Source organism: Panulirus ornatus, chromosome 4, assembly GCF_036320965.1.
Source record: "Panulirus ornatus isolate Po-2019 chromosome 4, ASM3632096v1, whole genome shotgun sequence".
In the NCBI taxonomy this organism is placed as follows: Eukaryota; Metazoa; Arthropoda; class Malacostraca; order Decapoda; family Palinuridae; genus Panulirus; species Panulirus ornatus.
The window spans coordinates 39,144,733-39,162,002 of record NC_092227.1 but is presented as its reverse complement, the minus strand read 5'-3'; the positions used below and the strand labels follow the sequence as shown (position 1 = coordinate 39,162,002).

The 17,270-nt window shown below is 40.5% G+C and overlaps 1 protein-coding gene across 1 annotated transcript in view; it reads left to right on the top strand.

The window, feature by feature from the left end:
* mei-9 (DNA repair endonuclease XPF mei-9) overlaps positions 1-17,270 on the top strand; it is a 739,294-nt gene that overhangs the window by 614,207 nt on the left and 107,817 nt on the right. Inside the window, exon 16 of the mRNA XM_071694005.1 lies at positions 14,185-14,358. Within this exon, the coding sequence (XP_071550106.1) occupies positions 14,185-14,358 (174 nt within the window). The remainder of the gene's footprint in view (positions 1-14,184; positions 14,359-17,270) is intronic.

Here is a 17,270-nt window from a genome sequence, read left to right as displayed (position 1 = left end):
AGTGAAGTTTTTTAGATATCTGGAAGTGGACTTAGCAGCAGATAGAACCATGGTAGTGGAAGTGAGTCACAATGTGGGGGAGGGGGTGAAGGTTCTGGGAGCAAGAAGAATGTGTGGAAGGAGAGAATGTTATCTCGGAGAGCAAAAATTGATATGTTTGAAGGAATAGTAGTTCCAACAATGTTATATGATTGTGAGGCATGGGCTATAGATAGGGTTGTACAGAGGAGGGTGGATGTGTTGGAAATGAAATGTTTGAGGACAGTATGTATTGTGAGGAGGTTTGATCAAGTAAGTAATGAAATGGTAAGAGAGTCGTGTGGGAACAGTGTGTGCTGAAATGGTTTGGACATATGGAGAGAATGAGTGAAGATAGATTGACAAAGAGGATATATGCGTCAGAGTTGGAGGGAACAAGGAGAAGTGGGAGACCAAATTGGAAGTGGAAGGATGGAGTGAAAAAGATTTTGAGCAATCGGGTCCGCAACATGTATGAGGGTGAGAGTTGTGCAAGAAATAGGGTGAACTGGAACAATGAGGTATGCTGGGGTCGGCATGTGGTTGATGGACTGAACCAAGGCATGTTAAGCGTTTGGGGTAAACCATATATATATATATATCTATGTTAATATGTATATGTGCGTATGTGGGTGTTTATATATATATATATATATATGTGTGTATATGAGTGGATGGGCGGCCATTCTTCATTAGTTTCCGGGTGCTACCTCACTAATGCGAGAAACAGTGATTATGTGTAAAAAAGTAATAAAATACATAAATAGTATTTATATTTATTATACTATAGCCCATGCAAGGCTTGAGCTATAGATAGAGTTGTGCGGAGGAGGGTGGATGTGTTGGAAATGAGATGTTTGAGGACGATATGTGGTATGAGGTGGTTTGATCAAGTAAGTAATGAAAGGGTTAGAGAGATGTGTGGTAATAAAAAAGTTTGATTGAGAGAGCAGAAGAGAGTGTTTTAAAATGGTTTGGTCACACGGAGAGAATGAAAGAAGAAAGATTGACAAAGAGGATATATTTGTCAGAGGTGGAGGGAACAAGGAGAAGTGGGAGACCAAATTGGAGGTGGAAAGATGGAGTGAAAAAGATTTTTAGTGATCGGGGCCTGAACATGCAGGAGGGTGGAAGGCGTGCAAGGAATAGAGTGAATTGGAACAATGTTGTATACCAGGGTCAACGTGCTGTCGGTGGATTGAAACAGGGCATGTGAAGTGTCTGGAGTAAACCATGAAAAGTTTTGTGGGGCCTAGATGTGGAAAGGGAGCTGTGGTTTTGGTGTGAACGAATGTGGCCTTTGTTTTCTAGCGCTACCTCCCGCACATGTGGGGGAGAGGGCTGTCATTTTATGTGTGGTGGGGTGGCGTCGGGAATGAATAAGGGCAGGCAGTATGAATTATGTACATGCATCTATATGTATATGTCTGAGTGTGTATATATTTATGTATACGTTGGGATGTATTAGTATGTATATGTGCGTGTGTGGACGTGTATGTATATACATGTGTATGTGGGTGGGTTGGGCCATTCTTTCGTCTTTAATTATAATATATTGAAATAAATACTTAGTCGCTGTTTCCTGCATTAGCGAGGTAGCGCAAAGAAACAGACGAAAGAATGGCCCAATCCACTCACATACACATGTATATACATAAACGCCGACTCATGCACATATACATACCTATACATTTCAACGCTATTTATATTTATTATACTTTGTCGCTGTCTCCCGCGTTAACAAGGTAGCACAAGGAAACAGACAAAAGAATGGCCCAACCCACCCACATGCACTTGTATATATATATATATATATATACATGTTCACACACACACATATACATACATATACATCTCAACGTATACATATATATACACACACAGACATATACATATATACTCATGTGTATAATTCATACTGTCTGCCCTTATTCATTCCCGTCACCAACCCGCCACACATGAAATGAAAAACCCCCTCCCCCGCATGCGTGCGAGGTAGCGCTAGGAAAAGACAACAAAGGCCATATTCGTTCACGCTCAGTCTCTAACTGTCATGTATGATGCACCGAAACCACAGCTCCCTTTCCACATCCAGGCCCCACAAAACTTTCCACGGTTTGCCCCAAACGCTTCACATGCCCTGGTTCAATCCATTGACAGCATGTCGACTCCGTTATACCACATCGTTCCAATTCACTCTATTCCTTGCACGTCTTTCACCCCTCATGCATGTTCAGGCCCCGATCACTCAAAATCTTTTTCACTCCATCTTTCCACCTCCAATTTGGTCTCCCACTTCTCCTTGTTCCCTCCACCTCTGACACATATATCCTCTTTGTCAATCTTTCCTCACTCATTCTCTCCATGTGACCAAACCATTTCAAAACACCCTCTTCTGCTCTCTCAACCACACTCTTTACCACCACAGATCTCTCTTACCTTTACATTACTTACTCGATCAAACCACCTCACACCACATATTGTCCTCAAACATCTTTTCCAGCACATCCACCCTCCTCCGCACGACTCTATCTATAGCCCACACCTCGCAACCATATAGCATTGATGGAACCACTATTCCTTCAAACATACTCATTTTTGCTTTCCAAGATGACGTTCTTGACTTCCACACATTTTTCAACGCTCCCAGAACTGTCACTCCCTCCTCCACCCTATGATTCACTTCCACTTCCATGGTTCCATTCGCTGCCAAATCCACTCCCAGATATCTAAAACACTGCACTTCCTCCAGTTTTTCTCCATTCAAACTTACCTCCCAATTGACTTGTCCCTCAACCCTACTGTACTTAATAACCTTGATCTTATTCACATTTACTCTCAGCTTTCTTCTTTGACACACTTTACCACTCAGTCGCCAGTTTCTGCAGTTTCTCATCCGAATCAGCCACCCGAATCATATACATACATAGATATATACATATACACACATGTACATATTCATACTTGCTGCCTTCATCCATTTTCCTAACACCCCGCCACACATGAAATGGCACCCCCTCCCCCCGTGTGCGAGGTAGTGCTAGGAACAGACAACAAAGGCCACATTCGTTCGCACTGTCTCAAGCTGTCATGAGTAATGCACCGAAACCACTGCTCCCTTTTCACATCCAGGCCCAACAAAACTTTCCATGGTTTACCCCAGATGCTTCACAGGCTCTGGTTTGATCCATTGACAGCACGTCAACCCCGGTATACCACATCGTTCCAATTCACTGTATTTTTGCACACCTTTCACACTATTGTATGTTCTGGCCATGATTGCTCAAAATCTTTTTCACTCCATCCTTCCACCTCCTATTTGGTCTCCCACTTCTCATTCCCTGTACCTCTGACACATATATACTTTTTGTCAATCTTTCCTCACTCATTCTCTCTATGTGACCAAACCATTTCAATCACCCTCATCAGCTCTCTCAACCACACTCTTTTTATTACCATGCATCTCTCTCACCCTTTCATTACTTAATCAAGCCACCTTTCACCACATATTGTCCTTAAACATTTCATTTCCAACACATCCATCCTCCTACGCACAACTCTATGTATAGCCCACGCCTCGCAACAACATTGTTGGAACCACTGTTCCTTCAAACATACCCATATTTGCTCTCCGAGATAATATTCTCACCTTCCACACATTCTTCAATGCTTCCAGAACGTTTGCTTCCTCCTCCACCCTGTGACAGTGACGAAGTACAATGAATCAATTTTTCCATTTTTTATTATACTTTGTCCCTGTCTCCCGCATTAGCGAGGTAGCGCAAGAAAACAGATGAAAGATTGACCCAACCCACCTACATACACATTTATATACATAAATGCCCACACATGCACATATACATACCTGTACATTTCAACGTATACATACATATACATACACAGACATATACATATATACACTTGCACATATTCATACATGCTGCCTTTATCCATTCCTGCCGCCACCCCGCCACACATGAAATGACACTCCCCTTCCCCCCGTGTGTGCATGACGTAGCGCTAGGAAAGGACATCAAAGGCCACATTCTTCCACACTCAGACTCTTGCTGTCATTTGCAATGCACCGAAACCACAGCTCCCATTCCACATCCAGGCCCCATAAAAGTTTCCATGGATTACCCCTGATGCTTCACATGCCCTGGTTCAATCCATTGACAGCATGTCCACCCCAGTATACCACATCGTTCCAATTCACTCTGCTCCTTGCATGCCTTTCACCCTCCTGTATGTTCAGGCCCCGATCGCTCAAAATCTTTTTCACTCCATCCTTTCACCTCCAATATAGTCTCCCACTTCTCCTTGTTCTCTTCACCTCTGACACACATATACTTGTTGTCAATCTTTCCTCACTAATTCTCTTCATGTGACCAAACATTTCAATACACTCTCTTCTGCTCTCTCAACCACACTCTTTTTATTTCCACATATCTCTCTTCCCCTTTCATTAGTTACTTGATCAAGCCACCTCACACCACATATTGTCCTCAAACATCTCATTTCCAACACATCCACTCTCCTCCGCAAACCCTATCTATAGCCCATGCCTCGCAACCATATAACATTGTTGGAACCACTATTCCTTCAAACATCCCCATTTTGCTTTCCAAGATAACGTTCTCACCTTCCACACATTCTTCAGTGCTCCCAAAACCTTCGCCCCCTCCCCCACTCTGTGACTCACTTCTGCTTCCATGGTTCCATCTGCTGCCTAATCCACTCCCAGATATCTAAACACTTCACTTCCTCTAGTATTTCTCCATTCAAGCATACCTCCCAATTTACTTGTCCCTCATCCCTACTGAACCTAATAACCTTGCTCTTATTCACATTTACTCTCGGCTTTCTTCTTTCACACACTTTACCAAACTCAGTCACCAACTTCTGCAGTTTCTCACCTGAATCAGCCACCAGCGCTGTATCATCAGCGAACAACAACTGACTCACTTCCCAAGCCCTCTCATCCCCAACAGACTGCATACTTGCCCATGTCTCCAAAAGTCTTGCATTCACCTCCCTAACAACCCCATCCTTAAACAAATTAAACAACCATGGAGACATCATGCACCCCCTGCCGCAAACCGACATTCACTAGGAACCAATCACTTTCCTTTCTTCTTACTCGTATACATGCCTCCATAAAAGCTTTTCACTGCTTCTAGCAACTCTCCTCCCACACCGTATACTCTCAATACCTTCCACAGAGCATCTCTATCAACTTTACCATATACCTTCTCCAGATCCATAAATGCTACATTCAAATCCATCAGCTTTTGTAAGCATTTCTCACATACATTCTTCAAAGCAAACAACTGATCCACACATTCTCTACCACATCTGAAACCACACTGCTCCTCCCCAGTCTGATGCTGTGTACATGCCTTCACCCTCTCAATCAATACCCTCCCATATAATTTCCCAGGAATACTCAACAAACTTATACCTCTGTAATTTGAACACTCACCTTTATCCCCTTTGCCTTTGTACAGTGGCACTATACATGCATTCTGCCAATCCTCAGGCACTCACCATGAACCATACATATATTGGATATCCTCACCAACCAGTCAACAGCATAGTCACCCCCTTTTTTAATAAATTCCACAGCAATACCATATAGATTTTGTTATTTTTATACATTATCACTGTTTCCCACATCAGCGAGGTAGCACCAGGAAACTGACAAAGAATGGCCCATCCACTCATATACACATATATATACATAAACACCCATATATGCACATATTCATGCATATACATATCAACACAGACATATATATACATACACATATGCAGACATTACATACATACACATGTACATGTTCATACTTGCTTGCCTTTATCCATTCTTATCTCAGAGAGTAAAAATGTGTATGTTTGAGGGAATAGTGGTTCCAACAATGTTATATGGTTGCAAGGCATGGACTGTAGATAGTGTTGTGTGGAGGAGGGTGGATGTGTTGGAAATTATATCTTTCCATGGTTTATGGGAGGGTATTGATTGAGAGGGAAATGAAATGTTTGAAGACAATATGTGGTGTGAGATGGTTTGATCAAGTAAGTAATGAAAGGCTAAGAGGGATGTGTGGTAATAAAATGAGTGTGGTTGAGAGAGCAGAAGAGGGTGTGTTGAAATGGTTTGTACACATGGAGAGAATGAGTGAGGAAAGATTGACCAAGAGGATATATGTGTCAGAGTTTGAGGGAAGAAGAAGAAGCGGGAGTCCAAATTGGAGGTGGAAGGATGGAGTGAAAAAGATTTTGAGTACTCAGGGCCTGAACATACAGGAGGGTGAAAGGCATGCAAGGAAGAGAGTGAATTGGAATGATGCAGTATACTGGGGTTGATGTGCTGTCAATAGATTGAACCAGGTTATGTAAAGCATCTGGGGTAAACTATGGAAACATTTCATTTCCAACACATCCACCCTCCTACACACAACCCTATCTACAGCCCATGTCTTGCAACCTAGTAACATTGTTGGAACCACTATTCCTTCAAATATACCCATTTTTGCTCTCCATGACCTTCACACTTCGCACACCACCCCAAGCTTCACAACCTCTATCTGCCACTGTAATCATCAACTACATTCAACAAACCTTCAAAATATTCACTCCATCTCCTTCTCACTTCAGCGATACTTATCATTACCTCCCCATTTGCCCCCTTCACCGATGTTCCCATTTGCCCCCTTCACCGATGTTCCCATTTGTTCTCTTGTCTTATGCGTGTTATTTACCCCCTTTCAAAACGTCTTTTTATTCTCCCCAAAATTTAATGATACTCTTTCACTCCAGCTCTCATTTGTCCTCTTTTTCACCTCTTGCACCTTTCTCTTGACCTCCTGCCACTTTCTTTTATACATCTCCCAGTCATTTTCACTTCTCTGTGAAAATCATCCAAACACCTCTCTCTTTTCTTTCATTAACAGTCTATCTTCATCACACCACTTATTACCCTTTTTAATCTGCCCACCTCTCACCTTTCTCATGTGCAAGAAAACAGATGAGGAATGGCCCAACTCACCCACATACATATGTATATACATGTATGCTCATACATGCACAAATACATAAATATACAATTCTACATATGCATAGCTATACATGCACAGACATATACATATATACACTAGTACATATTCATACTTGCTGCCTTAATCCATTTCCATCGCCACCCTGCCACACATGAAATAGCACACACACACACACACACACGCACACACACACACACACACACACACACACACACACACACACACACACACACACCCAGCAAGGTAGCTGCAGGAGAAGACAAGAAAGGCCACATTCATTCACAACCAGTCTCTAGGTGTCATGTTTAATGCACCAAAACCTTAGCTCCTCTTTCGACACCCAGACCCCATAGACCTTTCCATGGTTTAACCCTATACGTTTCACATGCCCTAGTTCAGTCCATTGATAGCACATCAGCCCCGGTATACCACATCGTTCCAATTCACTCTATGCTCAGGCCCCAATCTCTCAATTTTTTTTCACTCCATCCTTCCACCTCCAGTTTGGTCTCCCACTTCTTCCCTCCACCTCTGACACATATATCCTCTTTGTCAATCTTTCCTCACTCATTTTTACCATGTGTCCAAAGTATTTCAACACACCCTCTTCTGTTCTCTCAACCGTACTCTTTTTATTACCACACATCTCTCTTACCCTTTCATTACTTAGTCGATCAAACCACCTCTCATCACATATTGTCCTCAAACATTTAATCTCCAACACTTCCACCCTCCTTTGCACAACCCTTATCTATAGCCCATACTACATTGTTGGAACCACTGTTCATTCAGATATGCCCTTTTTGCTCTCCGAGATAACGTTCTTGCCTTCCACACATTCTTCAACACTCCCAGAACCTTTGCCCCCTCCCCCACCCTGTGACTCACTCCCACTACCATGGCTCCATCCGCTGCTAAGTCCACTTCCTCTAGTTTTTCTCCATTTAAACTAACCTCCCAATTAACTTGTCCCACAGCCCTACTAAACCTAATAACCTTGCTCTTATTAACATTTACTCTCAACTTTCTTCTTTCACACACTTTACCAGACTCATTCACCAACTTCTGCAGTTTCTCACCCAAATCAACCACCAGCGCTGTATCATCAACAAACAACAACCGACTCACTTCCTAAGCCCTCTCATCCACAACAGATTATATACTTGCCCCTCTTTCCAAAAATCTTGCATTCACCTCCCTAACCACCCCATCCATAAAGAAATTAATCAACCATGGAGACATCACACACCCCTGCCGCAAACTGACGTTCACTGGGAACCAATAACTCTCCTCTCTTCCTACTTGTACACATGCCTTACATCCTTGGTAAAAACTTTTCACTGTTTCTAGCGAGAAATCCATCTATTTTTCTAAGTATTTCTCACACATACTCTTCAAAGCATATATATGACTGGAGGAATTATGGGCTGGTTCTTATTGACTTTTATGCATAAAACAACTCACATTCATTCTCATGCATGACAGAGACAATTAAATCAACAAATATCCTGAATGGTACTCCCAAGATATTGCAAGAGTTATTTTTATTTTATTTATTTTGCTTTGTTGCTGTCTCCCGCATTAGCGAGGTAGCACAAGGAAACAGACGAAAGAATGGCCCAACCCACCCACATACACATGTATATACATACACGTCCACACATGCAAATATACATACCTATACATCTCAACGTCTACATATATATACACACACAGACATATACATATATACACATGTACATAATTCATACTGTCTGCCTCTATTCATTCCCATTGCCACCCCGCCACACATGAAATAACAACCCCCTCCCCCCGCATGTGCGTGAGGTAGTGCTAGGAAAAGACATCAAAGGCCACATTCGTTCACGCTCAGTCCCCAGCTGTCATGTAATAATGCACCGAAACTGCAGCTCCCTTTCCACATCCAGACCCCACAGAACTTTCCATGGTTTATCCCAGACACTTCACATGCCCTGGTTCATGTGTTATATGGTGCAGAATTAAAATCTGTAAGTTTAAGAAATCAAACAATGACCCAGTTATTGCAATGCTGTATTACACAATCAGAAGGCAAGTGGAAGGTGTTATCAAGGAAGTCAAAAGAGAATATAAAGTGAGTATTGCAAAAGATAGTAATAGAGATCCTAAAAGATTTTATAGATATATCAATAATAAGAAAGAAAAGGATTGGAATAGGACCATTAGTAAATGATGATGGAGAACCAGTTGTGGATGATAAAAGCATAGCAACAACCATGAACAAGTTTTTGTAGTTCTCATTTTACACTTTAAAACAGCAACACAGTGATAAAGAGACAGTGATAAATGGCACTCATGCAATAGAAGAATTTACCATTACAGTTAGAGAAGTACTAACACAGATAAGTTGAGAACCAATAAAAGCCAAGCTCCTGATTGTTTCTATCCATGAGTAATTAAAAAATGTTCAACATGAAATTGGCATACCATTAACCCCTTATTTTCAATAAATCTCTCCAGGATGGAACAGGACTAGAGATTAGGAGACGTCACTCCTATATACAGAAAGGGAAGCCACGCATTGCCTGGTAATTACTGTCCTGTTACTCTCACATTGAATACTAGAGATAAAACTGTTGCCTATCTGAAACAACACAGTCTGATCAATACACAGCATGGTTTCAGAAGGCGCAGATCATGCCTTACAAACCTCCATGAATTTTATCATAAATTATTCGATACCCATGATGAAACAAAAGCAATAGATGTAATATTTCTGGACTTCCGAAAGTCACCCATGTTAAACTGATACACAAATGCTGGGCCTTGGATATTACTGGTTGCATAGGAAATAGGGTAGAAGCCTGGTTACATGAGGGGAGGCAGAAAGTCATAATGAATAAAGAATCATCACTATGGTCACCCATTACAAGTGGGGTCCCCTAGGGATCCCTACTTGGGCCTATACTTTTCATTATCTATATTAATGATATCAACTAGGGTTAGATAAGGTAGTGTCCAAATTTGTATATGTCACAAAGATTGGCAGTGCCATATTAACTGGAGATAGGCTAAGATTACAAGAGCATCTAGATAAAATTGCTGAATGGTTTAGTGAATGGCAGATACCATTAAACTTCAGTAAATATCAGCTGTTACAAGTAGGAAAGCTAAGCAAAAAAATTGATTATGAATTAATGGATTACAAGATATAGGCAACCTCTTAGAGTGAGGGATCTAGGGGTTCACTATCTCCATTAACTTAAGAGTCTCCCAGCATTGAAATGAAGCTGCCAAGAAAGCAAATACAGATATTAATAGATATTAACAGCAACTTTACCTACAAAAGTAAGGATGTGATATTGTCACTATACCTAAATATAGTTTGACTACACTTTGAATATACAGTGCAGCTATGGGCCCCCACCTTAAGTAAGGATATTCTTAAATTGGAAACAGTGCAGTGAAGAGTGACTGAATTGATTCATTCCTTGCATAATAAAGCATATAAGGAGAGACTATGAGAATTTAATTTCTCTCTAAGCAAGAGGTGCCCTGGGACAAACTGATAGAATGCCTCAAAATTTTTAAAGGATCCAACAACATTGATATTGAGAGAATTTCTTTACAGTAGCACTAGCATTACCAACAAGAGGAAATGGATTAAAACTTAGAGGTAAACTGTATGAAATACAGGTATATCACCAATTTTCCGGCACTCTTGGTTCCAAAGCCTTGTCGGATTAAACATTTTGCCAGACCAACTATGGTCACGTAATAATAATTCATCATCACACCTCTAACCCACTAATTATACATCTCCCATGTGTCTAAAGTGTACCATGGACTGCTAGAAATTTAAATAAAAAATATTAAATGTTTGAGCACCCTGAGATGGTAAGTCCGTCCTTAGATTGTTTGAATCCAGTAGCATATCTAGGGCATGGCAGGTAGGGCAGATGCCTTGGGCGCCAGTGGCGTCCTGGATCCAGACAATGATTCGGATCATAAAAATCTAGATTTTTTACCATAAAAACATATCTTTGGCATTTGGAATCACATTGATATCATTATTAGTTCAATAGTTATTCACAAAAATTGATATTTCCGTAATGGCATCCTGGATCCAGACAATGATTTGGATCACTCCCAGAATCTAATCAGTTGGTCCTTGTGTCATTTCTAACTTTCCCTGAAAATTTCATCAAAATTTGTTCATAACTTTTGTTGAAAGTTGCTCACAGGCAAACAAATGCTGGTAAAAACATATTCTCCTTAGCGAAGGTAATAAGAATAAAAGATATTGGTGTGATATGTTTGGACAGGGGTGCAATTTCAATGCTTGCCCTAGGCACTATTTCCTGTAGATACACCCCTGTTTGAATCCTGTGGGGTCTTCTTCGTCTTCTGATGTTAGTGTTTTCCTAGGTGTGCATCACCAGAATAATGCAGCTTCATTTGCATTATACACTTGCTCAGGACTGAGGTGCTTGTCAGCTACGAGTTTTGCAAATTCATCCACATACTCGGCAGCTCCTTTGTGGTTTGCAGACCGCTTTTCTCCGCTCACTTTATTAATGGAAATCCATAATGCTTCTTGAATTTTTGAAGCCATCCTTCACTATAGTCACACTCATGTTGTAATTTAAGTTCTTTGTGGAACAACTTAGCCTGGTCAATTATCATGCTACCTGACAAGTCCACTCCATCACTCAGACACTGTCGAAACCATTCCATCATCATTCGATCATGCTTAGTACTCTTACCATCTTTCATAGTTTTTTAATCATCATTTGCTTCTTGGAATCGTTGTCTGCATAGAATTTCAATATTTTCTTCCTTTGCTTCTTTATATCATAAACAGTTGATGAACCAATACTGTAAATGTCACACAGGTTACGCACCGAAACACCACAGTCCATTTTTTTCAACAGTTCTACTTTATCGTAGATCGATATGGACTGGTGTTTACGTTTGACACCATGACTGACACTCTCATATGTCTTAGAAGCCATAGCTAGAGTTGAATTTAAGCAAAGTAAGCTAAGAATCTACAGAATTGTGGTATCACTACCAATGGGTGCAGTGTAAAGAATGCAAATAGGCACGTCCCACCTAATGCCATCTGTGGCTGCCCAGTAAACTAGTCTGGTGGCCACAGTAATTTCAAGTTCCCTCACATAATTTTCTCTGGACTAAAGGAGGTGCCGAACCTTCAGTTACCAGAAATTCGGTGGTGCACCTGTATTTCTATACCAGTGACATTTTTTATGGTTGGAATAAGCTCCCAGAAAATGTTGTTCAGAGCAACTCCTTTAATATCTTCAAAGTGATGATTAACATCACTTGTCATATTCTGGTATTGAATAATTGAATAATCATAATTGAATGATCATAATGCCATGGTATATCATGCTTCCTTCTCAACCATTGATCTCTCCCTGGCCATGCTGTGGTAACATGCCAACATTGATTAAACCATGTCACCTGCTTTAAGAGAGAGAATAAAAATTATCATATCAGTCTTCAACATCAGGAATTATATAGGCATGGTAAGTCAATATACTGGGGCTCAAATTTAACCATACTATTGTATTTATAACAAAAAGTGAAGGGATGCATGTCGCTGGTGATGGGATGCATGTTTTACATCCAGCATATGCTGAAGGGAATGGAGGGTAGGGAGAGAGCCTTTGCTTTGCCATCCTTTTCTTCTGCTGCTTTCAAGGGAGCTGCATTTTTTCCTTTTTTTAAGTAGTGTTAAGGCCAGACCACCTGGCTTAGATCTTGGGTATCTCTCTCTGTCTCTCTCTCTCTGTCTCTCTCTCTCTCTCTCTCTCTCTCTCTCTCTCTCTCTCTCTCTCTCTCTCTCTCTCTCTCTCTCTCTGAAAAAGTATGGAAGAATTATTGTATCATTCTTGAAAATCAGGAATGATATAGGCATGAATCAGGAATGATATAGGCATGATGAGTCGAGAAGCTAGAGCTTAGGTTTATCCTTTATAAGAAAAAGTGAAGGGATATATGTCATTGGTGATGGGATGCATGACATATTCATGTTCATTCTACCTTATGACTTTCTTGTAAAACTTTCTTTTGATTTTCTGCAAGGTATTTTTTCTACCTGTTTTTCATCTGGTGTGTGCTAGCAAGTGTGGAGGGTGGGGAAAAATTCTTTGTTTTGCTGTTCTTTTCTTCTACTGCATTTGGGGACTGCATTTTTTAAGGCTAAACCACCTCATATATGTAACTCTCTCTCTCTCTCTCTCTCTCTCTCTCTCTCTCTCTCTCTCTCTCTCTCTCTCTCTCTCTCTCTCTCTCTCCTCTGTCTTACTTTCCTCTTTATTCATTTGCAAAACTCTTTTAACTGAGTTTCTTCTAGCACACTGATATCCATAATTCAACAGTTATGTGGTTCCAACCCGAGTACTGTAGTAAATTGGGCAATAATGTCTCACCAGTGTGAGGTTGCTGATTAGTCATAAGCAGGTCCAGGACCAAGCAAGCAGGCTGGTAATACTAAATGGGTGGTTTGATTAAAGGTAAAAGGTATTTCTTTACTAGACAGTAAAGGGTTAGATGATCATAACCACCAGGGATCCAAAGGATTCTCTGTCTTGTGGGACACTTTCTTGTTCACAACATACATTTATTGTAGTTTAAACTCATTGATTTTATTCATATGTTCTCAGACCCACTTGCCGTATGCCACAACATTGGTTCAGATTCCCTTTCATATAGGTTCCGCTATGGTTCTTGCTCCCAACTCTCTACGCTCTCATGTCTTTCTTTAATAAGTATGACCTGGCACATTTTGAAAAACAGGTTTTTCACTTCCTCTAAAATTCGTAAATACATTTTTGTCTCCTTTTTTCCCCTTTCATGATTCTTCCTATATTTCAGTTAAGCCCCAGCCATGATGTGGACTTCTGTCCGTAACTTAAGCCTCCAACTAAAACGAAAAATGCAGGTTGTCTTACTACAGTACTTTGTTTTCCAGATTTTTCTGTGTGCAGTCTAACCTTTGAATGTGCAGATGCTATCTCCAGAAGTATTTTTTCCTGATTAGTGGTTCAAAATGGTTATAACAATTTTTGCATGTATTTAATGTTTATACATTGTTTTGTAGGTTGGTGATTACATTCTGACTCCTGATATTTGTGTAGAAAGAAAGAGCCTTAGTGACCTGATTGGGTCTCTGAACTCTGGACGTCTTTATAATCAAGCTCAAGCCATGACAAGATACTACAAACGCCCTATTCTACTTATTGAATTTGACCACAATAAACCATTTCATCTGCAGGTAAGATGTTTAGAATAATCAGTAAATTTTGATAGCAAGGTTCATAAAAGGTAACAGATCAGAGAAGCTTAGAATTCCGTCTTTCATGATTCTGTTTGTTGTTTGGATAATTTGCATAGCATAATTGGAATTAAGAGGATAGACAAAATAATGAAATTGTGAAAATATGAGGCATGAAAAGTAGGATTGCATAAAGATTTGCCCCAAACATTTTTCTTGGTTTGGCATAGTTGGGTTAGGTTACAAGCCTGATCTAAGCTAACCTAAGCTAACCTACTCTAACCTAATCTTAGATTTTTTTGGGGGGGAGGGGGGATCTTCAGGTGATCTGAAAAAAAAAAAAATAGGAAGTGCTAAGATAAAAGCCTTTTTTGGATAGTATGATCATGTAGAATGTTTTGCAAATAATAAACTGGCCAGAAAGATATTTGATAATGCATTTCAAGGTACATAGAAGGTAGTGATGGAGTGAATATTTTGAAGAATTGTTGAATTTGTTTGATGATAGAGTGCTCTGGGAGAGTGATTTGTGATGAGAGTCGCAAGAGATGGTGAAACCCTTGCGGAAGATGAAATCTGGCAAGATGGCAGGTTTGGATGGTATTGCAATTGAATTCATTAAGAAAGGGGGTGACTGTGTTGTTGATAGGTTGGTAAGGATATTCAATGTATGTATAGATCATGGTGAAGTGTCGGAGGATTGGTAAAAAGCATGTATAGTGCCATTGTGCAAAAGCAAAGGGGATAAAGGTGAGTGTTCAAACTACAGAGGCATAAGTTAGATGAGTATTCCTGGGAAATTATATGGGAGGGTATAATAGAGAGGGTCAAGGCATGTACAGAGCATCAGATTGGGAATAGCAGTGTGGTTTCAGAAGTGGTAAATGATGCATGGATCAGGTGTTTGCTTTGAAGAATGTGTGTGAGAAATACTTAAGAGAAACAGATAGATTTGTATGTAGCATTTATGGATATGGAGAAGGCATATGACAGGGTTGATAGAGAAGCTTTGTGGAAGGTATTAAGAACATAAGGTGTGGGAGGTAAGCTGCTAGAAGCAGTGAGAAGTTTTTATCAAGGATGTAAGTCATGTGTAAGAGTAAGGAGAGAGAAGAGTGATTGGTTCCTAGTGAAGATCAGTCTGTGGAAGGGGTGCATGATGTCCTCATTTTTGTTTAATTTGATTATGGATGGGGTGGTTAGGAAGGTAAATGCAAAAGTTTTGGAGAGAGGAGCAAGTAAGCAGTCTATTGTGGATGAGAGGGGTCTGGAGAGTGAGTTAGTTGTTTGCTGATGATACAGCACTGGTGGCTGATTTATGTGAGAAACTGCAGAAGTTAGTGACTTGAGTTTGGAAAAGTTTGTCAAAGGAGAAAATTGAGAGTAAATGTTAATAAAAGCAAGGTTATTAGGTTCAGCAGGGTTAAGGGACAAGTTAGTTAGGATGTAAGTTTGAATAAAGAAAAATTGGAGGAAGTGAAGTGTTTAAGATATCTGGGAGTGGACTTAGCAGTGAATGGAACCATAGAAGTGGAAGTGAGTCATAGGGTGAGGAGGGGGCAAAGATTTTGAAAGTGATGAAGAATGTATGGAAAGAGAGATTGTTATCTCAGAGAGCAAAAATAGGTATATTTGAAAGAATATTAGTTCCAACAATATTATATGGTTGCGAGAGGCATGGACTATAGATAGGGTTGCACGGAGGAGGTTGGATGTGTTGGAAATGAAATGTTTGAGGGCAGTATATGGTGTGAGTCGGTTTGATTGAGTCTGGTTGAGAGAGCAGAAGAGGGTGTACTGAAATGGTTTGGATATATGGAGGGAATGAGTGAGGAAAGGTTGACAGTAAGGATATATGTGTTAGAGGTGGAGGAAACAAGAAGCATGAGATCAAATTGGAGGTGGAAGGATTGAGTGAAAAAGATTTTAAGCAATTGCGACCTAAACATGTAGGAGGGTGAGAGGCATGCAAGGAATAGAGTGCAGTGGAATGATGTGGTATACTGGGGTTGATGTGCTGTCAGTGGACTGAACCAGGGCATGTGAAACATTAGGGTAAACCATGGAAAGTCTGTGGGGTCTGGATGTGGATAGGGAGCTGTGGTTTCGGTGCATTACACATTACAGCTCGGGACTGAGTGTGAACAAATGTGGCCTCTTTTTGTCTGTTTTCCTAGCGCTACCTCATAGATGCAGGGGATGGTGATGCTGTTTTGTGTGGGGCAGGGTGGCACTGGGAATGGATGAAGGCAAGCAAGAATGAATATGTACATGTGTATTTATATGTATATGTATGTGTATGTATATGTATGTATATGTGTACAAGTTGATATGGATTGTTACGAACTCTTGGTATGGGTCATCGATTATAATGTTGTGAACTCCTAGCATGGGTGGTCATTTATATTTGTTATGCATATTGGATAATGCTATCTTAATGTTATGGGATGAAAGCAAACACCAGAGTTAAATCTATCTATAATACAAAAAATAAAGAGGACAAACACTTTCGTTAACACTTAACATTCAATATTCCACATTCTACATTCCAGGTAAGATTTCAGACCAGGAGATCTCTATCCATTATGACAATTTGACTATAGAAACATGATACAAGACGCTTATTTGTTGGGCAATCCTATGACAAGTTATGATACATTATGACACTCAGACCTGACATGACACAGTATAACATCTTACAATCTAGGGCAGTGGTGGTTATGGGGTTTGAGACAAGGAACCTACATTGCCTTTTGGGCATGGGAATGCTGAAGGAATCGGCTCTGGACTGTTGTCAAGGCCTTTAATAAGGGGACAGCTGGCCAGGAGTTGCCAGCTCCGCATTGACTTGCCGCCTCTGGCTACGATAGGTGGGAATGACCACAATTACACTTGATTGGTCAAGAGACTGA